This window comes from Plectropomus leopardus, chromosome 14 (assembly GCF_008729295.1).
Source record: "Plectropomus leopardus isolate mb chromosome 14, YSFRI_Pleo_2.0, whole genome shotgun sequence".
In the NCBI taxonomy this organism is placed as follows: Eukaryota; Metazoa; Chordata; class Actinopteri; order Perciformes; family Serranidae; genus Plectropomus; species Plectropomus leopardus.
In genome coordinates, this window is record NC_056476.1 from 378,036 (window position 1) to 402,275 (window position 24,240).

Here is a 24,240-nt window from a genome sequence, read left to right on the forward strand (position 1 = left end):
GATGTTTTTTCGACAGGAATTGCAGGCAGAGGTAAACGCTCACCAAAAACACCTGAACCATGTCCTGGAGAAGGGGCGGAGCCTGGCCAAATCCAGCAAATCAGACGAAGAGGAAGTGTCTCAGAGGTGCTGTTGTCTTTCTCTTCAGAGTTGGTTATGTTTTTGCTTTTTTTGCATTTTATGTCAGAGTTTCCTACTTTTTTCTTAGTAAATGATTTTGTGGCCTGGCTCTTTTTTTTTATGTAGGTGCAAACACCTGAGTGCAGAGTGGGAGGAGCTTGAGCAGGCCTGCAACAGGAGAGCAGCTCACCTGAGCAAAGCCATCACCAGAGAACAGGTGAGAGTGACTCAGCTGGGGATTTTACTGCAGTTTGCGACATGCAGCCTCTCGTCCATTTACTCTGTTTTCAGGGTAATTTTCTTGTTTGTTTTTGTTTATTTTCAGGTAATTTTTCCATAACTTTTTAAAAAAAATATTCTTTGCAGTTCTTCAGCTATGTCTTGTTAAGTTACCTGTTGCCTTCCACCTTTTTCTGAAAGAATTAAAAACAATTTACAGGTTTCAAAGGGTTAATTGGAGCATGTGTGGCTACATGTAAACAGAAATATTATTGAAATATTTACTTTCATTAGCCATCTAAACAGCTTAGATGAATATTGACTTTTTTGGAGTAAGAGCAAAAACTGTAATGTTTGGTGCATGTAAGCATACTGGTTGTTTTGAGAACATTGTGTGCTGAATTTTCTGACTGTAAACCATCTGCAGCTGCTGTTGGACTGCTCAGAGCTGGAGTCCAGGCTGACCGAGACCCTCGCTCTGGTAAACACTGAGGACTACGGCAAAGACCAGCTGGCCACTCAAAGTCTCATCACCAAACACCAGGTACAACACACTCTGCCCTGTAGAGGTCTGTCCTCAACCAGAAAAGTAGAGGACCTCACATCGTTCCCTGTGGAACTCCTTCTCAAAGTGAAACTGAACTCTGCAGATACTAACAACCATCTCAACTTTATATTTGTAGACTTTTTGCATCTTTTCATATATTAACCCCTAAATTTAGAGTTTATTTTCCAAAACATCACCTTTTTGTGCATATCTGTTTTCAACAAAATGTATGATGGTGAAATATAAAGTGTAGAGCAGCATCCTGATGAGACTTTGGCTGCAGGTGTTGGAGGGCCAGCTGGAGGTGCTGGAGGTGGAGGTGGAGGAGCTGGGAGACCAGGTGGAGCAGGCGGTGCAGAACTGGAGCCTGGAGGAGCTCAGCAGGCCCTACAGTCGCCTCAGCAGCCTGAACCAGCAGCTGCAGCACCAGGCTGCTCTCAGGTACAATAACTGTGGGCTACAACTTGAGCTCAGTCCTTTTAGTCTGCATTTGTTTACATTTTTGCACATTGACTCCATTAAAAGTCTATAGCTATCAGCTGTGCCTGTTTGCAGTGCACCCCTGGATGTTTAGACAGCTCTCACTGGATCACTGTGATACTGAAGAAATACTGGAAAAACATGATAGTTCTCAGATGGGTTTTACTGTGTAAAAGAACAGCTTTCTTTTCCTACAATGTCTGAGCAGATTAATGGATTTTCTTTGTCAGTTAACACCAGGTATAATGATATTTTCAGCAAGCGTAAGTGACAGATTCTAAAAATATGTGTAACATGTGTAGGCGTTCAGATTTGATTAAGTTCTGACTGAGAAGGAGTGCGATTTTAAATACCGGCAATCAGGCGTTCAGTGTTTTAAGTACCTTCATCAGCTCAATGATCTGTGTGTGTCACCTCCAGGGGTCAGAGGTTAAAGGAGGTCCTCCATCTCCACGAGTTCAGGCGGGAGTCGTCAGAGCTGAAGGACTGGATGAACCAGCAGAGACAAACAGCAGAGTCCCAGGACCTCGGCAACGACTACCTACACGTCCAGGTTACATCTCATTAATGAAACACGAAGATGGATCAGACAGGCCGATATTATCGTCTGATATTAGCTTTTATCCGTACATACAGTGCCTTAAAAAAGTATCCACCTCCGTTTGAGTTTTTCCCATTTTGTGGCACTTCAGAGTGTAATTTATGTGGATTTTTGCTTTGAAGGCAAAATTGGTGAAGTGAAATGGAAAAACAAGTCATCATATAGTAAAATTAAGTCCACATGTAAAAAAAAAAACCTTACAGTTTCTCCTCTTAATAGTCATATTCAACAGCTGTTAGACTAAAAAATGAAAATACAAAAAGCTTTTTTATCTTAATTTTATGAGAAAATTGTTGATTAACAGGGTTCCTGTAGATCCTTAAAAAAGTCTTAAAAGACATTGAATTGATTTATCTAAAAATAAGGACTTAATTAATATTAAAATGTCTTCAACAGATATTTCAAAAGTCTTGAAAATTCTCGGACATCAGAAGTGGGATTTTTGATTTTTTTTCCTGACATTGCGTTGTAAAACAAAAATATCTGTTAACATCTATTTTATTTTTCTTATCATTATTATTACCAATAATGATTCAGTTTATTTTATTTTTTTTAATATATAAAGTCTGCTAAATTGCCCTCGCATGATTGCTTCTAAAAAGGTCGTGTTTTATGTTACAATAAATATTTGGTGAAATTGTCCCTAAGCAATTGGCGGTCTGTTTTGGTTGTTGTAAAATTGGTCTTAAATTTAATTCCAAGTCGTTTTAAAAAGTCTTAAATCTAACGTGCCTCAGGCTGCAGGAACCCTTCCCAATAAATCTTTAAAAAGTGATTAAATTACTGATAAAAAAGGTCACTGTAAAGTGTTCGTGTGTCTGTGACGTTTCAGTTGCTTCGTGGGAAGTTTGAAGGTTTCCTGAAGCAGCTGGAGGTCGGAGAGGAGAGACTGCAGAGCTGCAGCGAGCTCGCCGCTCGACTTGTCCGAAACAAACATCCGCAGAGCGCCGCCATCAGAGACGCTCTGCAGCAGCTCCGGTACGCACCGAGACTGAGTCACCGTGTTTGTTCTTAAATCAGTGCAACACTAATGCAGATTCATTCAAAAATATTCTTTGTGGGATAAAAGTTTGACGTACAAAAATCATTTTAAAAAAGCCTTTTTTTTCTTTAACAATTGCCAGAAATTTCAAAATTAAAAAAAAATTGCTGCCAAAGATTTTTAATCTTTAATCTTTATGTTGAAATATTTAGTTTTAATCCCCCTGTGAAATTATTCTTCTTAAAAAAAAGTACATAGTAATAAAAAAAAGAGCTGATAATGAGTAGTTATGGTCAGTTCAGAGAATGTAAAATTTGCCTCATGGTCCTGGAAAAGTCCTGGAAATTTATGGTAAAAATGTGTGTAAAGAACGTTTTTTGGCAGGAAGCAGAGACGAGGTTCAGTGGAGAAGACAGAAGGCTGAGACGCAGCTTTGACTTTGTCTAAACTGTGTGTGTTTGCAGTGCATGCTGGGAGGATTTGAAGGACGTTGCCAGGGAGCGTCAGGATCAGCTGCAGAGAGCCGAGGAGTGTCACCGCTTTTTCCAAGACCTGACGGACGCTCTGACGCTCATCCAGGTATCAGTCTGTCCACACATAAACTCACAGCAGTTCATGTGGAGGTCAAACAATGTCTCTGTCTGTCTCCATCTGTCTCCGTCCGTCTCTGTAGGAGAGACAGAAGAGCATCCCCGACGACGTGGCCAAGGATCTGCGAGCAGTGATGTCACAGCTGAGGAAACATGAAGCTCTGCTCCACGAGCTGGCCGTCACCGAGCAACAGGTACGCAGAGAGGAGGCGCAGGTGTCCTCAGGTGTCCTCAGGTGTCCTCAGGTGTCCTCAGCAGGGTTCCACTGACATGGTTTTTCAGGGTCGATGAGACCGATAACCGATATTTGGAACCGATATGCATTTACAATGAAAATGAAAATCTTTCCCTTAATATTTTACAATTAAGAATATAATAAACTCCAACACAAAACTTTGTTTAAATGATTTTAACAAATGTTTGATGAAAACTGAAACTTTCAACATCACATTCAGCAAGTTTTCAACAACTTTTTTATGAAGTCAAGTGAAAATTTAAATAAAAAAATTAATAAATAAAAATAGTAAAAAAAGTAAAAAGTATTCCTCCCATGCTGACACAGTTTTATCGCTGATCATTGAAATAAAATGTGGATACGGACAATCGGCAAAATGCTAAATATCGTCCCCGATAGCCGGCCGGGCTGATTATCTGTTGACCCCCAGTTCTCAGGTGTGTCACAGCCTCAGTTCTCTTTTTCAGAAAATTTTGGTTACTTTGAAATCCCCACATCCCCACTGCTGACTGCTCATTTAGTGTTTCTTTTTATGATATTTTGTGGCATTTTCACCTTTTATTGGACAGTTGATGGTAAAGAGGCAGACAGGAAACGGGAGGAGACAGAGCAGGTATAGAATCAAACAGGCTGTAAATATTTGACACCTGAAAGTCTCTGTACGCGACATATGGATTGGAAAGTGCAGCTGACTCCCTGAAAGTTGTCTTTTAATGCAAATTTTAGTGCTTTTGGATTATATTTTGTCTCTTTGTGTCTCCGTCTGCAGCTTTTTGTTCTCACTGCTGAGAGAGATTTTCAGTCTCAGTGGGACAAACCTGCTAAAATAAAGTTTTGTGTGTTGCAGCTGCAGGAGCAGCTGGATGCCGTCGACTCCATCCTGGACCTCTGCACGCCTCAGTTAAAGCTCCGCCTTCAGGAAGTGCAGCAGGAAGTGGTGGAGCGGTGGGAGGAGCTGCGACTCCACGCAGAGCAGAGGGAGGAGGAGCTAAGACTGGCGTGCCAGAGATACCTGTTCCTGAACACGGTGAGGACACTCAGACGGACGATTAGACATGCATAATCCCATCATGCCTCTCAGATCTTACCCGTGTGTCGGTCTGCAGGCGCAGGATTACTTCCTGTGGTGCAGCCAGCTGATCGGTGCGATGGCCGCCGAGGAGAGCATCAGCGACGTGGCGACCGCCGACCTGCAGCTGGCGCAGCATCAGCAGCTGTGGGCGGAGATGGAGGCGCGACAGGAGACGTATCAGCAGGCTCTGGACATGGGAGAGGAGCTGCAGGAGCAGGACAGGAGCCACAGGAAGGAGGTGAGGCAGGGGGACAACATGACAGGAGCCCAGGGGCCAAATGCAGGGGCCGCATACACGTTTACAGGGTTAGAGGACATTTCTCTGATCTTAAGATATGTGTAGGATGTTAGGACATTTCTAGGATTTTAGGACATTTCTAGGATTTTAGGACATTTCTAGGATTTCAGGACATTTCTCAGATTTCAGGACATTTCTCAGATTTCAGGACATTTTTAGGATTTCAGGACATTTTTAGGATTTCAGGACATTTCTCAGGTTTTTGCACATTCATAGACATTTCTAATATTTAAGGGTGTTTCTAGGATTTTATGTAATTTGAAGGATTTTAGGACATTTCTCAGATTTTTAGACTTTCCTCAGATTTTAGGACATTTCAGGGATTTTAGGACATTTCTAGGATTTTAGGACCTGTGTCCTCTGTCGAGGAGGAGATCCTCCTCTGGCTCTATTTTGATGCTGTTTTATGTCTCTGACACCTTATGGTGTCAGAGACATAAAACAGCATGACACCTTATGGTGTCAGAGACATAAAAGGAGACTAAAAGGACAAAAACAGTTCTCAGAGTCACTTTACTTGTATCGTGAATCAGAGAATGTTTTGGGGTGTGACTGAGGTCTTGAATGAGCGGATATTTGGGTGTCTGAGGTGTTGAACTGCGTCTCCTGCAGGTGTTGGAGAAGCTGGAGGCTCTGCAGGAGGAGCGGGACAAACTGGAGGAGCAGTGGAAGCAGAAGCAGAGCTGGTTAGAGAGCGTCCACCTGGAGCAGGTCTTCTACAGAGACGTCAACAGCATGGACAAAACGTCCAGCTCACAGGAGGTGAACTCAGTCCTCCATCCCGTCAGAGGAGGTTAGAAACATCGCGTTCAGCATCTGATTGGATGTCACATCTCTCCACAGATCCTGCTGCAGAACAGCACTCTGGGAAACACGGTGGACGAGACGGAGGGTTTGATCAAACGCCACGAAGCGTTTGAGAAGCTGCTGAGCTCGCAGGAGGACAAGGTTCGCTCTTCTCTGTCTGCTAGAGATCAAAATACAGGAAAACTAACATGATATGGTGTAGAGTTATAATTTAATTCGGGGCGCCCAGTAGCTCAGTTGGTTGGACGGGTGCCCCATGTACAGAGGCTGAGTACTCGCTGCAGCGGCCGAGGGTTCGATTCCGGCCTCGGCCCTTTGCTGCATGTCATCCTCTCTCTCTCTCTCCCCCTTTCACACTTAATACTGCCCTGTCAATAAAGGCAAAAAGCCAGAAAAATCATCTTTAAGAATTATAATTTCACTCAACACTGAATTAAAATAAGATCTGAAATAAAGCATTTGAACAGCTGTAACGATGGACGAGCGTCTGAATTTAAGCTCTTTAGCAGATTTTCCCATGAATAAGGTGCACTGTAAGAAAATGACATTTTTCCAAGTTCAGTTCTGATTTGGGGGATGGAAAGTATCGAGCTGTTCTGTGACAGTGTACCAAGATTAAAAAGGATGAAATATCGAGAGGAAGCAACTGTTTCAAAGCTTTAAAGATAAATAAAAAACAGTCATGTTCCTGTCTCACGGCCAAATATAGTTCTCAGTATCATATTCATATTTTATCATCCTAAATGTTTGCCGTTTGGGTGTATCCCATTCATCAGCAGCTCATTGCTCTTCATATAAATGATGCTGCAGCGTCTCTCTCTCTGTGTTTGGAGCAGCTGTCCTCCTTGAAGGATCTGTCCGAGCGGCTCAAGAAGCAGCTGAGCAGAGAGAAGAGCGGGCGCGTCCAAACCAAACTCAAGGCCCTCCTCCAGCGGCGAGATCGGATCAAGGAGCTGTCCGCCAAACGCAGAGAGGAGCTGGAGCTCTCCAGGATGCTCTGCATCTTCAGCCGAGACGTTGCTGCGGTAACCAACTTTTTAACCAAGTTTTTGTTGTACATTTTTTGGGTCATTTCTGCTCCTCTGGTAAAATGTTCAGCTAGCCTGTTTGTTTGAGGTGATTATCTATTATCTATATGTAAGGTTATTCAGGGCCGATACCGATTATTAGTAATTAGTGAGACTGATAACCAATATTCCAATATTAGAAAAAAAGGTGTATTTACAATAAAAATGGAAATCTTTCTTTCAGTATTAAGAATTTGGAAAATAACAAAATCTAACACAAAACTTTGTTTAAAAGCCTTTAGCAAATTTTCATTATAAACAGCAAGTTCACAGCATGTTTTTTTCGGAAAGTTCAGTGAAAATTCAGATAAAAAATTGAATGGATAAAAGCAGTAAGCCGAGGTTTTGAAAATTAAAAGTTCGTCCCATACTTACACTTTATTTGCGCTGTTAAATTTTTTTATTTGGAATCATTAGAATAAAATACTGATGAAAAATAATCAGCAAAATGCCAAATATCAGCTTCAATAATCAGCCAGGGTGATAATTTTTTAACCTCTAATTCTGTGTGTGTGTGTGTGTGTGTGTGTGTATGTTTGTATGTATGTATGTGTATGTGTGTATGTGTGTGCGTGCGTGTCAGGCGGAGGAGTGGGTATCTGAGCGGAGGCAGAAGATGGCGGAGGACGGGAAAGCCGACCTGAGCGACCTGCAGGCCAAGATGAAGCTGCTGCAGAAGCATCAGGTGTTTGAGGCGGAGATCCTGGCTCACAGCGAGATCATCGGCTCCGTGCTGCAGGTGAGACCAGACGTTCTCTCAGGAAAAACCTCGGACTCCACTCACTCAAAAACCATCTCTATCCTCCTCCTGTTCTACTGGAAAAACATGGCATCCACTTCAAAGGAAGAAAGCTGAATTTGGTGAAATGTGGACCCCATTTATGCCCTACTCTACTAATGTTAGTGGGATAATGTGTAATGAGTCATAGGGAAATATGTATATAGACATATGAAGTGTTGGAGTGTGGAGCAACAGGCATAATGTTTAGGGCTTTTTTATGTGTTTGTGCATTTTAATTTTTTTTTTTTTTTTTTCTGTGGTTCTGTAACCATTTTTCCCCTTTTTTTTCTTTTTTTGTGATTTATATTTATTTAATTTTTTAGTTTTTTCTGTGGGTTTTTTTCTTTTTATAAATTTATATTTACATAATTTTCTGTTTTTGTGTTTTTTTCGTTATTCTTTTTTTTAGATTTTATATAATTTACATCTTTATAAATTCTTTGAAGTTGTTTTCTCTCATTTACTTATTTGCATTGCTTGTCTAATCTTGTTTGATTGCACTGCTTTATTTTAGTTTTGACAGGAGTAGCCTACCGGGGTGGGATCGAGGGTTTGGGGGATTGGGATTGTATTTTATTTTGTACAATTGTGTATTTCAAGAACTTAAAGAAGGTCTAAACTTCCTCCTGTTCTGTTCCTGCAGGCTGGAGAGGAGCTGGTCTCCCTGCGACACTCCAGGTTCAGGGAGGTGAAGAGGAGTGCTGCCACCCTGCAGCTCCACTGGGAGGAGCTGAAGAAGGCGCTGGCTGCCCGAGGGAAAGCTCTGGAGGATAACAGGGACTTCCTGGAGTTCCTGCAGAAAGTGGAGGAGGTGGAGGCCTGGATCAGACACAAGGTGGCAGACCGACCGAGGGAGGGACGGGCTGATGATGTGTTTACAGAGTTTTTACAGAGTTTTTACCGTCTGTAATGCTGTCTGTGTTTCAGGAGGTGATGGTGAATGTCGGAGATGTTGGAAAGGATTATGAACACGGAGTCCAGCTGCTGAAGAAACTGGGCGAGTTCAGAGGAACTGGAGACGGGGTGAGATCATTGAATTAGATAATCCTTTTATTAGTCCCACAGTGGGGAAGTTTGCATTGTTACAGCAGCCAGGTGTGTACAGATTAAGCAGCAGAAGAACAATATAAATAGTAAAAAAATAATAAAAATATAGAAAAATATGAAGAAAAACAATGTGCAAAATACCAGCAAGGTGCCAACTCCACAGTTTAACAAATATGTATGTACACCAGTTGCACATGAAGGTAATTGCACTTGTGAAATATTCATTCGATCTTTGTTTAGTCTCGATGGATCATTGATAGAAAACTCTTATTTACAATGACGTCGAGAAAATTTGCATCACCTGAAAAATACAAGTAAAAATGCACAAGAAGAAGAAGAATACTGAATTAATCAGAATATAAGATGTTTTTTTTTGTTTGTTTTTTTCCCCTCTAAATATAGCTGAAAAAGTGAGGTCGTCCTATTCTGGGGGTTTAGACTTTTAAACCTGACACAGTTTAAACAAAGCGGCTCAAAAGTACAGAGATGACGAGCCTCAGTAACCCTCTTTCTTCGGTTCACTGGGTAATTGGCTTTGTTCGTATACAGGAAACCAATTTTACTGCTGCAGTTTACATACAAGATTATCTACATCATACTTAAAAGTAAACTTTTCATCAAGCCAAATGCCAAGATATTTGTTCTGTGTAGCTCTTTCGATATCAGACACATTAAGAGCGGATTCTCTAGAGAGCAGCATACATTTAGATTTATTAGCATTGAGCACCAATTTAAGATCAATTAAAATATCTTGCAGAGTATTAAAAGAAAGCTGTAGGCTCTCTGTGGCCTGTTGTACAGAATCAGTAATGCAGTAAATATTAGTGTCATCTGCAAAAAGATGAGCCTGAAAATGACCTAAAAATGACATATTATTATTAATGTAAATGGAAAACATAACCGGGCCCAGGATGGATCCTTGCGGGACACCTTTTGTTACAGTGCAGTATAAAATGCATGTATAAATACACTGAAGGTGTATTTGATCTTTAGAACGTGACGGTGGACGACGCTCACATCACTGCCATCAACAGACTGGCGGCCAGACTGGAGAAGAGACAGAGCGCCGACGAGCTGGTTACTGTTCGACACCGGAGACAGCAGCTCAACGACAGGTAACGCTCACAGTGACTCTCACCTGTTCATCGTTTTTACAGTTAAACACTCTGAACGTCTCGTGTCCTCCAGGTGGAGCAAATTCCACGGAGATCTGAACAACTACAAGAAGAAGCTGGAGGGGGCGCTGGTGGTCCACGCCCTCATCAGAGAGCTGGAGGAGGTCCGAGACAGAGCCAACGAGAAGGTCAGTCATGTGATACCGCCTTAAAACACGACGCAAGACCTCCGGCTGAGACGGACACACGGTGCGAATTCATGTCCTCTGTCCGTGCAGATGCTGCTGCTGCAGGGTCAGGACTGCGGGGGCGATGTTGACAGCGTGGAGAACCTGATCCGACGCCACGAGGAGACGGAGCGAGAGGCCGGGGTCATCCAGGAGAGGTCAAAGGTCAGCTGGAGAGCTTTGTCTAACACCGACACTCTTTACTGAGCTTTGTTTGAGAGCGACACCTCCAGGACATCTCCAGGATTTTAGGACATTTCTAGGAATTAAGCACATTCTTTAAATTGTAGAGCGTTTCTAGAATTTTAGGGCATTTCTAGTATTTTAGGGTGTTTCTAGGATTTTACCACATTTCTGTGATTTTAGGACATTAGTCTCAGCTGTGTCCTCTGTCGGGGGTGTGGGGGATCCTCCTCTGGCTCTTTTTTTGATCAACAAGCTCTGTTTTGATGCTGTTTTATGTCTCTGACACCTTATGGAGACTAAAAGGACAAAAACTATTCACAGAGTCAATCACTTTTTTTTTACTGCCAGTTAGAAAATGTTTGGGGGGCCACCAGGGGCCCCATCAGGGGCCAGATTTGGCTCACATATGTAATTATGGTAATTATAAATATTTTTCTCTAGCTTTTTAAAAAAATATCTAATAAATATACTAATTCGTGGAACATTTCTTCCCAAGTTGCGCTTTGCTTTCTTTTCATGTTTTTAAAAGAATCTGCACCAATTTGCTCAAAGAGTGAAATAATTGTGAAAGTCATTTGACAGCAGCAAAAGGAAAGTGATGTGGCTCTGTGTTTCAAAGGGTTAATGTTAGTATTTGGCTTGTAGTATGTGGGTGGGATATGTAAAGTGTTGAGGACTTTGTTGTCTTGTTTTGTGATTTTAAAATATTCATGAAAAGATGTAAGAGTGATGTGAGTTTAGTTTATACAGCCGATGAGTTTTACTGCCCTACACCTCGTCTCACAGGCTCTGGAGAAGGAGGTGTTGGACCACCTGAAGTCTCGATCAGTGATGAGCGACAAGCTGAAGAACAAACAGAAGGAGGTGCAGAGAGCTCTGAAGACTCTGGAGAAGGAGGTGAAACTCAGGTGAGTTTTGACTGGTTCAGACCGAGCGCCGCATGAAACTGCCAGCAGACGGAGTCATGTCAGACGTGCTTTGTTCAGGAAGGAGAAGCTGCAGGAGGCGCACCAGCTGCAGCTCTTCAAAGCCAACCAGCGGCTCGTGCTGGAGTGGAGCCTCAAACAGAGCAGCGAGATGGCAGAGAAAGGCCTCCCCAAGACCCGAGCCGAGGCGGAGCGGCTCATCGTGGAGCACCAGGACTGGAAGGTGAGATTCGGCTCGGTGTGGAGACTCCTGCTCGCTTCAATCCCACTGAACCGTGTCGCTGTATTCACAGACGGAGATCGACGCCCGCGCCGAGCGCATCGACTCTGTGCGGGACTTTGGTCTGGGTCTGATCCGGTCCGGTCACAGCTCGAAGGCAGAGATCCAGAAGGCCCTGAACCAGCTAGAGGAAACCAGATCTGGACTGGGCCGCGCCTGGCTGCACCGCAACACGACCCTGGAGCAGGCCCGGACCCTGCAGGTCATCATCTCACTGTCAGTCCTCACAGTGTGTGTTTCTGCTGCGCTGTGTACAGCCTCCTGCACACCTCCAGGTTTTTACAGTCTTTTAAGTTTAGTGAAGCTCTACTCTGCAACCAGGATCTGAGGAAACTCTGGTACGACATTAACAGACATGTGCAGACTGTGTGATGACGTCACCTACTGAACACAGGCGACAGCGTACGTCCATCGACGTCAGTACGCACAAACATCGTTGGCATGTGACCTCTATCTACGCCGCTGTAGTGGTGAAAGAAAAATGTAACAAACATGAGTGGAGCCCTCGCTTTAGTGGCATTCCTGAAAAAGTCTGAAGAGCAGGAGGATGTGGACGCGGTTTTGGCGGGAAAACAGGCGGACTTTTCATTGCGCTTAACTAATACGCACGGAGGTGGCTTTTAATAGCGCCCATACCACTGATGCATCACATGTACCTGTGAGCCAGGCATCACCAACTGGCGGACCGCGGTCCGGATACGGACCAAAACCTCGTCCTGTCCGGACACGTGGCCAAGTTATGATAAAATGTAAGAATGAGAACAATATTTGTAGTGCTGAGCAATTAACCGAAAAATAATCGAAGCCGACATTCAGAACCTCTAACCGACATAATGCCCGTGTTGGGGATTTCGGTTATTTAAAAAATCTCAAAATCTTAAAATGACTGCGTGGCAGCTCTGAGTTTTGGGATTGTTGACAGTTTGAGTGTTAAAGAAGCATTTCACCGAGATAAAGAAGGCCCTCAGATAAAACTGCTCTCTGCAGCAGAAAGACACAAATCCTTTTAAAACTGGTGCTGCATGACCAGAGAAAACAGAAAAAGAGTCCTTTTTCTTTTTCTGGCTTTCACTTTTGCTCAAGAAGGAGAAAACCTTGGTTTATATTTGATCAGCGCTGCGTACTATTTCGGTTTGATCTCGGTTTTTCGGGCTGTGTTTTCGTTGTGCAGGACGCAGTGTTAAGTCACTGGTTAGATGTTTAGAAGTTTACCACACATCATCCTCTCTGGTTGAAAATGTGCAAAGCGTCCCTCTTACTGAGCGGTTCTCCCTCTGCAGGTCTTCCTGGTCTCTGTGGAGCAGTGTGAGAGCTGGTTCACCAACAAGGAGGCCTTTCTCTCCAACCAGGACCTCGGGGTAAAAAACGGCCATCTGATGAGTAAATTCTTAAACAAAAACCAGCCAAACATCATCATCTTCATCATCATCATCATCACCTTCTTCTGTGGTGTGGGTGCAGGGCTCGGTGATGGAGGTGGAGACTCTGCAGAGGAAGCACGCTCAGTTCGAGGAGGCTCTGGAGGCTCAGGAGGAGCAGCTGGAGCAGGTGGAGAAACTGAGCCACAAGATGATCCAGGAGAAACACTACGACTCCGAAAACATCCGAGCCCGGAGCCGAGCGCTCGCCGACAGGTCGCCTGCAGCAAAACACGTCATCACACCCGTCACCTCACAAAACACCTCTCATTCTCACTGTGTGTGTGTGTGCGTGTGTGTGTGTGTGTGTGTAGGCGGAGTCAGCTGCAGCAGCAGAGCAGATCTCGTCACAAAGCTCTGGATCGATCACTGAAGCTGCAGCAGTTCTTGTCCAGCAGCTACCAGGTACTGGACTCTGCTGGTCTCTCCTGGACTTTAATCTCTACTTTACTCTACTTTAATTTATTTTTTTTAGGTTTTAATTTTTAGCGCTCTCACATGTGAAGCCCTTAGAGCTGCATTTTATGTATGAAAGGTGCCATACAAATAAAGATTCTAATTATTAGTAGTAGTTGCAGTGGTTGCAGTAGTATATATAGTAGTTTTAGTATAATTATTATGCAATCTTTTCTACTGTATTTGATCTTTTTCCATCCTCGTGTGTGTCTGCAGATCCTTAAAGGCCATTCAGAATATTATACACACTACATTTGAGATTTATCCTGCAGTAAATGTGTGTGTGTGTGTTTGTGTGTGTGTGTGTGTGTGTATGTGTGTTTTGCAGGTGTGTGTGTGGCTGAACGAGCGCAACGCTGTGGCGCTGGATGAGAACTGGAGGGAACCAACAAACCTTCAGGCCAAACTGCTCAAACATCAGAGCTTCGAAGCCGAAATCCTCGCTAACCGCTACAGAGTGGACACACTCACCAAGGTGTGTGTGTGTGTGTGTGTGTGTGTGTGTGTGTGTGTGTGTGTGTGTGTACGTACGCATTAGTTTTTATTATCCTGTAAACCAATAATATCAACTTTTTTTTTTTTGGAAAATGTGTACTTTTACTTCTGACGCTTTAAGTGCATTCTGATGTTGATAATTTTGTACTAAATTCCAGTTTTGAGTTTGACTTGCAGCAGATTATTTCTAAACTGTGGTTTTACTACTTAAACTGAAGTTTCGGATCCGGTTTCTGACAGAGGTGTGTCCGTTGTGTCTGCAGGAAGCAGAGAAGCTGCTGTCTGAGTCTCCATCCGCTGAAGTGAAGGTCCGACCTCGACTCAGAGAGCTGACGGACAGCTGGGACGCTCTCATCCACAACTGTAAGGAGAAGAAAACCAGGCTGCAGGACGCCTACCAGGTGTGTACACACACACACACACACACACACACACACACACACACACACACACACACACAACTTTAACCATGCTGTCATCTGCAGCAGAAAGTTTTGGTGAACTTAATATCATGGAAAGTTATGGAAAAGTCCCAAAAATCGGTTTCACAAACATGTATAATAACACGAGTTCAAGAACCGTCGGAAATTTTAAAATCCAACAATAATTTCTGTTTTTGATAATTTCTGGCTGTGATAAATTGTCATTTTTGGTGATTAAAATAAAAACATGTTTCCAAAATAAAGAAAATACTTAAAAAAAAACAGAAAAAGGAAATAATCTCTTAAATCAGCAAAAGAAAAAAATGTTTTCTTTACAAATTGCAGATTTTTTTTTTATTGTCAAAAAAATATTCTTTGAATGTTGAAAAAGAAAGAATCCCCCCAAATCACAAAAAATCTTAAAGCAATAAAACAACTTTTCTTTGAATATTGAAAAAAGAAAAAAAAAGCCAAAAAACTGCCTGAAATTGCCAGAATCAGATTTTGTTTTTTTAAATTCCCAAAATATTTTCTTTTAAAATCGCTAAAAATCGTTTTTTGAATTTGAAAAAAACATCCAAATGTTTTCCACAAAAATTTAAAAATGTATATATATTTCTCCTTAAAAATGGCCAAAACATTTTCCAAGACAAAGAAAAAGGCCATAATGTCTAAAGGAAACATCCAAACCATCAGTCTGTCGCTTTGGAAGGATGTTTCCTTTAACAGTAATATATATATATTCTTAAACAGCTGTTACATAGTAATGAAAAAGAACCAATACAGAGTATCAGTGGTTGTTTCAGAGAATTTGTGGTCTTTAAAATGTGCCTCAGAGTCCTGGAAAAGTCCTGGAAAAGTCTTGGTTAAAATGTTTATGAACGCTGAGTAGAAATAAGTCATCAGGTGAGACGGTGGTGTTAACGTGTGTTTTGTTCAGGCGCTGCAGTTCCAGCGTTCGCTGGACGACGTGGAGCAGTGTATGGCCGCCGTGGAGAGCGAGCTCACCAACGAGGACTGTGGCAGCGACCTGCCGTCCGTCAACAGGCTGCTGAAGGCTCTGCAGGGCCTGGAGGAGGAGGTGGACGGACACAGAGACAGAATCCAGGTACGCCGCGGCTGCGTCCGGCTGCACACCGGCTGCACACCGGCTCGTGTGTTTTAACTCCGTATGTTCACAGTTTTCTCCGATGAACAGGGTCTGGTGGAAACAGCGAAGAGCTTCCACTCTCAGGGAAACTTCCTGGCCGAGGAGATCCAGACCAGAGTGGCTCACACCATCGACAGGTCTGAGAAAAGTTTAAGACTGATATGGTGACACATTTTCCAGCTGATCCAGGACGGTTTTTAAAGAGTTCATTTAGAATTTTCTCAACACATAAATCCTTCAATTTATCACAAACATTCAACACATCTGAAGTTTGTCACAATTCACTTTAAAATAAATGAAAGTGAAAACAAAATAAAAAGGTACATACTCTACTGAACGGACTGAAATCATCTCATATTAACCCTCGTGGACTGTTTGGTGCATTTTAGGTGTTTTTCATTCTTTTTTCCTTTTAAATAATATTGGCTGTGGATATGGCATACATTTTAGGAAGATACAGAATCTCTAGAGGAAAAAAAGCCCAAATGTTTTTGTTTTCCTCCAAAATTGCCAAAAATTTATATCTGTCTATCTATTTTTGTTTAATCTGTGAAAAGTCTAAACTAAGACTGTTCAGGTCCAAAAATGCTCCATTGAAACCCATTCAAACTGACATTTTTGATCCCACAGCCATCAGAGCAGAAAAACAGGACTTGTATTATTTCTGGGTGTCATTCTGGGCTTTTGACTCTGAATTTGTCATTTTGACTATTTTCCACCTGATGAGGTCATTTTGACCATATTTGGCATATGGAGGAAATACATGCTATTTCCACTAGGTGACCTGTCACAGTCAATGTAGCTGCTGATCACTGACATATCCCAGACTGTCAGCAGCTACACTCACACACTGACATATCCCAGACTGTCAGCAGCTACACTCACACACTGACATATCCCAGACTGTCAGCAGCTACACTCACACACTGACATATCCCAGACTGTCAGCAGCTACACTCACACACTGACATATCCCAGACTGTCAGCAGCTACACTCACACACTGACATATCCCAGACTGTCAGCAGCTACACTCACACACTGAGGAGGAGGACACTGAGAATGGTTATTTTATTTTTTATCTAAAAACATAGTGGCATCATGACAACATTCTGGCATTGAAAGGGTTAAAAATCTGGAAATTGATGCATATTTAATATTTATGATAAGGACTGATGCTGTTTAAAAAAGAAACTATTAAAGTAGATAATCATATTAATATATAAGATTTTTTAAAGCTTTATTTTTTTAAAAGTGCTTTTTGGGTTAGAGCGATATGTGAGTATTTGACACTACACAAAAAATAATAATGTATAAAAATCAATGTTGCTAATTATTGTATCTATGTAGCATGTAGTATATTGAAAATAATTCTTTTTTTTTTAAACATAGCGGCATTGGACAAAAACCTGGCATTTAAGAGGTTAAAATTCTGATTTTTTTTTCTTTGATATTTATGATTAGGACTGATGTTGGTTAAACTAATAAACCCAATGAAAGTAGAAAATAATATTAATGTAGAATATTTTTTAAAGCTTGATTTCAAGAAGTGCATTTTGTGCGCAGAGCGATTCGAGTGTGTGTGATATTAAAGCAGTCACCAAAGGGTTAACACTATGCTCAGAGGTGTTTGATGATGGCGGCGTGCTAACGTCGGTGGCGTCCTGCGTCCCGTCAGGTACAACAGTCTGTCGGAGCCCCTGCAGAGTCGGAGGGAAACCCTGGAGGCCTGGCAGGTTCTGTTCCAGTTCTACAGAGACCTGGAGGAGGAGGTGGGCTGGCTGAGCGACAGACTGCCCGCCGTCACGGCGAGAGAGTGGGGCAGCTCGCTGAGCGGCGGCCAGCAGCTGCTCCATAAACACCAGGTACGCACCCACAATGCACTGCAGCAGGGACACATGAGAACAATCACTTCAGTGGATGGAGGACATGTAACGGGTTTTTTTTTTTTTCTTTTTTGTCAGGCTGTGATTCAGGAGATCGCGAGCCGAGCCCCATTGGTCCAGGCAGTGCAGGAGGCGGGGCATAGTCTGGTGAGGAGCTGTCAGTCACTTTTAAAATTGCATATTTTGGGGCGCCCGGTGGCTCAGTGGATAGAGCGGTGCCCCATGTACAGAGGCTGTGTCCTCGCTGCAGCGGCCGTGGGTTCAAATCTGGCCTCGGCCCTTTGCTGCATGTCTCCCGCTCTCACTCTCCCTCCTTCACGCTCACACTGTCCTGTCAATTAAAGGCAATAAAAGCCTTAAAAATAATCTTTAAAAAAAATGCATATTTTATCATAAACTGTGTTCATGTGCTCATGAAAACAAGGAAAAGTCATGGAATTTGCAAAGTTTAAGAAAACTAAATATACCCTGAAATATTTTGGAAAAGTCATGGAATTTGCAAAGTTTTGGGAAACTAAATAAACCCTGAAAGTTTTGAAATTTGATTGGTGTCCAGCAGCTCAAATTACAATACACCATATAAACTTAAAATGCATATCCTATAAATGGAATATAATGTAAGCTGAATAAACAAAAAAAAAAACAAAACCCTGCACAAGAACACAGGATGTGTTCAAGGATCATCGCATATTTGAAAATCCAGCCTTTTTTACTTTTATTTTTTGTCAGTTTTGGTGATTTTTAAAGAAAATGTGTCTCTTAAACCAAAAAGCACGTTTTTCTTGCTTTTTGGCACCAAAAATGTTACAGAAAAAAAATGTTGCCAAAATTTGTTCTTTAAAAATCCACCAGATTTTTTAAGAAGTAAAGAACTGCAATCAGCATTTTTTCATTAATATTGTTTTATTTTTTTTTATTTTGCAGTTTTTTGTTTTTTTGTTTTTTCATACATGCATACATGAATCTTTAGTTCTGTGTTTACACTTTAATGTCCATTTTCAGACAAGTTACAGTAACAGTACACAAATACTTCTATACACCGACATAAAAAAATAGTAGTAGTAAAAAATAAACAAACCAAAAAGTTTTAGTAATTCTAATTTTAAAAAAATAGAAATAAAGACAAAACAAATATAACAATGAAGAGATGGTAATAGTGAAAAAATGGTAAAAATCTAATAAATCAAAATAAAGAATAAATTAAATAATAAGGTGAAGAGGACTTTTACAGCCTCTTCATGACTAAATCACATTGACCCTTGCAGGTCAGAGGTCGTCACTTTGCATCTCACGACATCCGGGAGCGTGTGGAGGAGCTGAAGAGTCTCCACGAGGAGCTGCTGACGGAGGCGGAGAGGAAGGGGAAACTCCTGCAGGAGGCGCTCAGCATCCACACCTTCCTCTCCGAGGTACAATACAAATAAAGAGTTTATTCCTGCAGAACTGAGAGGTTTTTTCTGCAGGATGTTTGTCATTGAACGTGTGTGTGTGTGTGTGTGTGTGTGTGTGTGTGTGTGTGTGTGTGTGTGTGTGTGTGTGTGTGTGTAGGTGTCAGAGCTGGAGCTGTGGTTAGAGGAGCAGCGAGCAGGTTTGGAGTCTCGGGACTGTGGGAGGAGCGAGGAGGGGACGGAGGCTCTGCTGAGGCGGCTGGACTCTGTGGACGTGGAGCTGGAGAACCAGAGGAGGACGGTGGAGACGCTGCAGGAGGGCGGAGCGTCTCTGCAGCACCTGAGACATCCCAACAGGTGAACTCACACACGGCGGGGTCACCTCTGCAGACACGTGTCAGCAGGTGTATGAGTATCCTTAATATTTTAATGATACTAACTGCTCTTACCGATACTGCTGATCGATCCGCTGCTTTAACGCTACTGTCATCAGTTCTTTTTGGGGGGTTTAACCCTTTGACACCTGAGCGAAGTGATTTAATTTCTTTGAACGACATGCGGAGAAGGCAATGAGCAAATTAACGAGACATGACCCAAAAAGTCAATAAGATATAAGTAAAAAGTTACAAGAAAATTAGAAAAAGATTTAAAAAAAAATAGACCTGAAATGAATCGATAACTTACTTCTGTCACAAAATTTTAGAATCTAATTATAATAATTATAAATATTCACTGTTTTTTTTTAAATTCTCCCCTTTTTAAAAAAAAACCAACTAATTTTCACTGCATTTTCTTGTCACCTTTTACTAATTTCTTGCAATTTGTGGCATTTATTTTTATATATATGCATATACATTTATTTTTTTTATTTATTTTAAAGGTAACAATGATAAAGTTGTGTCCCTGTCTCTGTCTCAGCCACCTTGTCAGTGAGTGTCTCCCAGGTGTCCTTGAACACTTTGAGACTCTGCTCCGCCTCTCCGCCGCTCGCCGCGCCGCTCTGGAGGACCAGCACCGCCTCTACGTGTTTGAGAGAGAAGCCAAAGAACTACAAACATGGCTGACCTCCAAGAAGACCGTGGCGGAGTCCAAAGACTGTGGACAAGACCTGGAAGACGTCGAGGTGAGTCACAAAAAATACCAACAGTTAGATTCATTATTATTTTGCTGATTTATTGATTGATCGCATTGTTTCAGATTTAGAATTCACTTTTATTAGATATAAAATGAAGTAAGTAGAGTTTATTTATATTGCGCCTTTGAAGAGCAGAGGTCACGACATGCTTAACAACAAAAAATAAAAAGATGATAAATCAGATGACACAAGATATACTCTTTCCCCAAGAGGAAACTTTGCTTAAACATCAAAGTACAGTGACACATTAAAGACACAGTAACAAATTACATTCAAAAAAAAGAATTTAAAACAAAAATAAAAGATATGAAGAAGAAAACTCCTGCTCGCACAAAAACACAAAAAAGATATTGGAAAACCATTTGACCAAAAAAAAAAAAAATCAAAAATGAAAATCAAAAGATAGGACAAAAAGAGATATGGCCCAAAAAAAGAAAAGAAATGGCAAAAATAAACAGAAATATAGGGAAAAAATGAAAGAAATGTTATTAAAAAATGGCAAAATATGGCAAAAAAACGAATATGACAACAATTTTAAAACTGAATGACTCTGTTAGTTTGTATGGAGACAACATTTAATATTTGGGAACTCTTTTTGTCCTCCTCTCTCCTCCTGCAGGTCCTGCAGAAGAAGCTGGAGGTTCTGGTCTCGGAGGTGTCCGGTTTGGGACGCAGCCGGCTGTCCTCGGTGCAGCAGCTGGGTCGGGGGCTGCAGCGGGACGCTCAGGCGCGCCGGAGGGACGACGCCCTCGGCGCTCTGTGGGACGACCTCGACCGCAGCATCCGGAGCAGAGAGCAGGTAGAGCCGGCAGAGCGACACGCGGACATGAGGTGCATGTAGAGCGGGGAGACGCAGTGGGCTTTGTTTGGGGACCACGACAGGACACATACAGGATTTCAGGACGTTGAGTATCAGTGCTGCAGAGGGACTGAGTGGTTTAGGGGTTAACAGTTTGTGTCCTGCAGAACCTGCAGTCAGCGAGGGAGGTTCATCAGTTTAACCACGACGTGGACGAGCTGAAGGGCTGGATGGCCGAGAAGGAGGCCGTGCTGGACTCAGAGGACCAGGACCACGACCTGCACTCCGTCCAGGCTCTGCTGAGACAACACGAGGCGCTGGAGGTAGGAAACAGCCCACAGGAGACGGGGCGTTTGTCGAAGATTTGTTTTTAGGATTCGTTTACCTGTTGTTGTCCCCCGTCAGAGGGACCTGGTCCTGATTTCTGAGGAGGTGACCCGGAGCAGAGAGGAGGGCCGGGCTCTGAGCCGACGGCAGCCTCAGGTCAGAGCCGCCGTCTCTCACAGGCTAGAGGAGCTGGAGGCCTGCTGGACCAGCATCCAGGACAAGGCGTCCCAGCGCAGAGCCAGACTGGGCCAGGCCGAGGACGTGCAGAGATACTTGTCCCACTGGACTGAACTCATGTAGGTCCTCCTGCCATCTCTCTACTCTGTGTCCACAAAATGTCCTCAGCCGAGGAGACAGACGGCTCAAAGATTTGTGATTTCTTTGTTAACATTTCTGTGTGAACACCAGAGCAGCATCAGTTTTTAAGGTTTTATTTAACCCTCTGAAACCTGGATCTCCATCAGCTCTTGTGCTGCATTTCACAGCATCGAATCCTTTGAAACCTCCGAAAATTTATTAAAGATATCAGAAAAATGTGAGAGGAAAATGCCCTGAAACAAATCATTAACTGACTACTACTTTACTTTTAAAGGAGAAAGACGTAAAATTATAAAGATACAATTTATTGAACAAAAAAACATGGAGGAAAATGTCCATAAAGCTCTATTTATAATTAGAATTTTATGTTTAAAATTATGTTACAGAAATTCATTATATGTCTGTGTAAATTAGCATTATTTTCTTGTTTTTATTTTATTTGTTTTTCCCTCTTTTTCAGGTTCTTTTCTTGTTAATTTATTTTTTTATTCATTGCTAATTTTCAGGTCATTGATTTTATTTTTTCCCTCTTTTTTTCCTTTTTTTGATAATTTTCATGTTGTTAATTTATTATTTATTTATTGCTAATTTTAAGGTCATTTTCTTGTTTTTATGTTTTCTCTCTTTTTTATAATTTTGAAATGAAATGATATTTGAATATATAAATAAATAGAAAAAAACAAAAAAGAAAAAATAATTATACTATTAATTTTAAGGTAATTATATTTGTTTGCACTTTTTTCAAACTAATATCTTGTTTTTAAACCATTTTTCTTTTTTTTTGTGTGCTAATTTGGACTCGACCCTGAATATTTGAATTGTAGCGAGTGTGGGAAAAATCTGAGGGGAGACTCTTTTCTGCACTGGAACAGGATGTGCAGAGCAGCAGAGAGACTGTGTGTTGATGAAAGAGGACGTCTGTCTCTTTGTCTGTCTGTGTGTCTCAGGTCCTGGCTGAGGGAGGTGCTGTCTCTGGTCCGAGGGGAGGCGCTGAGCGTGGAGGGAGGCGACCTGGAGCAGCTGATTAAAAAACACGAAGAGTACCGTGTCCAGATGGACAGACAGCTCAGCAAGTCCCAGGCTGTGAGGGAGGGGGGGAGGCGTCTCACAGAGGGAGGAAACTTCATGTCCTCAGAGGTCAGACTCCCACAGTCTCCGAGGATCGTCTCCTCGTGTCTCCTTTGACTTGACCTCCGTCCGTCTGTCTCCTCTCAGGTGGAGGAGCGCGTCTCTGAGCTGGAGGAGATGGAGCTGCGGGTGCAGAAGGTTTGGGAGGAGACGAGGCTGCTGTACGAGGAGGAGCGGGACATTTCGCTCCTGCAGAGGGAGCTGGAGCAGGCCGAGCGCTGGCTGAGCTCCTACGAGAACACGCTGACGTCCAAAGACTTCGGGGTATGTCCACACCGGGAGGAGACACTGTGAGAAGGGACAGGTGGACGCTGGCGCACTAAAGACAGCAGGAAGTTAAAGTTGTCAGCAGCTGGAGCCGCAGCAGAGACACAGACAGGGTTAATCAAAAACCTGGAAAAGTCATGGAATTTGCAAATAGCAGTTTCCAGGCCTGTAAAACTTTTGGAAAACTTAATATACTCTGAAAGTTTTGGAAAAGTCATTGAATTTTATTTCACAAACCTATTTAAAATGCTTGATGTGTTCAAGGACAGTCGAAAATTTGAAAATCAAACAAGAATTTCTGTCCTTACAGTTTCTGGCTGTGATAAATTGTTTCATTTTGGTTTTAAAGAAAAAAATTAAGACATGTTTTCTTTAAAAATGACAAAAAAAATTCATCAAAAAAAAAGGCAATTTTTTTTCTTTAAAAATTGTGGCTAAGTTTTTATGGGAAGAAAATGGTCGGTTTTTTATTTGAATTAAAAATCACCAAAATTTCAAAAGAACAAAAATGGCCACATTTCTTATTCGCTGTTTAAAAACTACGAAGATTCAGGTTGCTCAATTTCTATTGGTCAAACTCCGAAAACTTTAAAATTCTAGATAAAAACTATTATTTGGAATTTGAAATTAAGTTTGTGGAAATAAAAAATCACAAAAAGGTGAATTCATAGCAAATCAATTCAGACGGTTTTCAGAGTAAAATGTTTGCTTTTTTAATATAAATATTCAGTCGATGTTGAAAATGGCTGTTAAAGCTGAAATACTTAGTAAACAAATGACAGATGTAAATACAGAAACACCTTTCAGACCGTCTGCCTCAGTGACTCGTGTGCTTCTTCACGCTCCTGCAGGACTCGGTCTCTGACGTCATGGAGCTCCTGAAAAGGCAGGAGGACCTGGAGGCCATGATCCAGGCCCAGAGCGAGCGCTTCGTCGCACTGCAGAAGAAGAAAACAAAGGTTGGTCCGTAACTTGACGGCAGAAGCGGGGATCGGCCGCAATTTCAATTCCTTTTTTTAAATCAAAGCGTCATCAGAAAACAAACCGTTGCTTCCTAGTTTTATTTCGTTTATCAGAAATCAGGATCGCACGTCAGCTCGTCTGGACAACTTTAGTAACTGATTTAAAGGACAACGTCACCCACAAAATAATGATGTTTATATACTGGTCATGCATTACTGTTTTTACATTTGTTGTTTAATATAACTTTTATATTTATATTTCTTTGATATGTTTTCCACCTTTGGCCTGTCTGCAATTTATCTCCAGAGTTATGGAATTCATGTACTGTATAATTATTATTTTATTTTGTTACTTTATTTTATTTTATTTTACTTTATATTNTATTTATATTTCTTTGATATGTTTTCCACCTTTGGCCTGTCTGCAATTTATCTCCAGAGTTATGGAATTCATGTACTGTATAATTATTATTTTATTTTGTTACTTTATTTTATTTTATTTTACTTTAT

At 41.8% G+C, this 24,240-nt stretch overlaps 1 protein-coding gene across 1 annotated transcript in view; it reads left to right on the top strand.

Moving 5' to 3' along the window:
- sptbn5 (spectrin, beta, non-erythrocytic 5) overlaps window positions 1-23,739 on the top strand; it is a 58,974-nt gene extending 35,235 nt beyond the window's left edge. Inside the window, 40 exon segments of the mRNA XM_042500712.1 lie at window positions 17-126; window positions 247-337; window positions 767-883; window positions 1,170-1,327; window positions 1,787-1,919; window positions 2,800-2,945; window positions 3,414-3,528; window positions 3,623-3,733; window positions 4,622-4,801; window positions 4,881-5,084; window positions 5,757-5,906; window positions 5,988-6,092; window positions 6,788-6,976; window positions 7,602-7,757; window positions 8,443-8,634; window positions 8,727-8,822; window positions 9,840-9,961; window positions 10,035-10,149; window positions 10,240-10,353; window positions 11,161-11,282; window positions 11,361-11,523; window positions 11,594-11,782; window positions 12,861-12,938; window positions 13,042-13,214; window positions 13,313-13,403; window positions 13,783-13,929; window positions 14,213-14,350; window positions 15,312-15,479; window positions 15,570-15,658; window positions 17,199-17,385; window positions 17,485-17,553; window positions 18,672-18,815; window positions 18,955-19,151; window positions 19,713-19,917; window positions 20,549-20,728; window positions 20,896-21,051; window positions 21,134-21,351; window positions 22,321-22,510; window positions 22,589-22,765; window positions 23,620-23,739. Coding sequence (XP_042356646.1) covers window positions 17-126; window positions 247-337; window positions 767-883; window positions 1,170-1,327; window positions 1,787-1,919; window positions 2,800-2,945; window positions 3,414-3,528; window positions 3,623-3,733; window positions 4,622-4,801; window positions 4,881-5,084; window positions 5,757-5,906; window positions 5,988-6,092; window positions 6,788-6,976; window positions 7,602-7,757; window positions 8,443-8,634; window positions 8,727-8,822; window positions 9,840-9,961; window positions 10,035-10,149; window positions 10,240-10,353; window positions 11,161-11,282; window positions 11,361-11,523; window positions 11,594-11,782; window positions 12,861-12,938; window positions 13,042-13,214; window positions 13,313-13,403; window positions 13,783-13,929; window positions 14,213-14,350; window positions 15,312-15,479; window positions 15,570-15,658; window positions 17,199-17,385; window positions 17,485-17,553; window positions 18,672-18,815; window positions 18,955-19,151; window positions 19,713-19,917; window positions 20,549-20,728; window positions 20,896-21,051; window positions 21,134-21,351; window positions 22,321-22,510; window positions 22,589-22,765; window positions 23,620-23,739 — 5,805 coding nt within the window.
- Window positions 23,740-24,240: the final 501 nt, after the last annotated feature.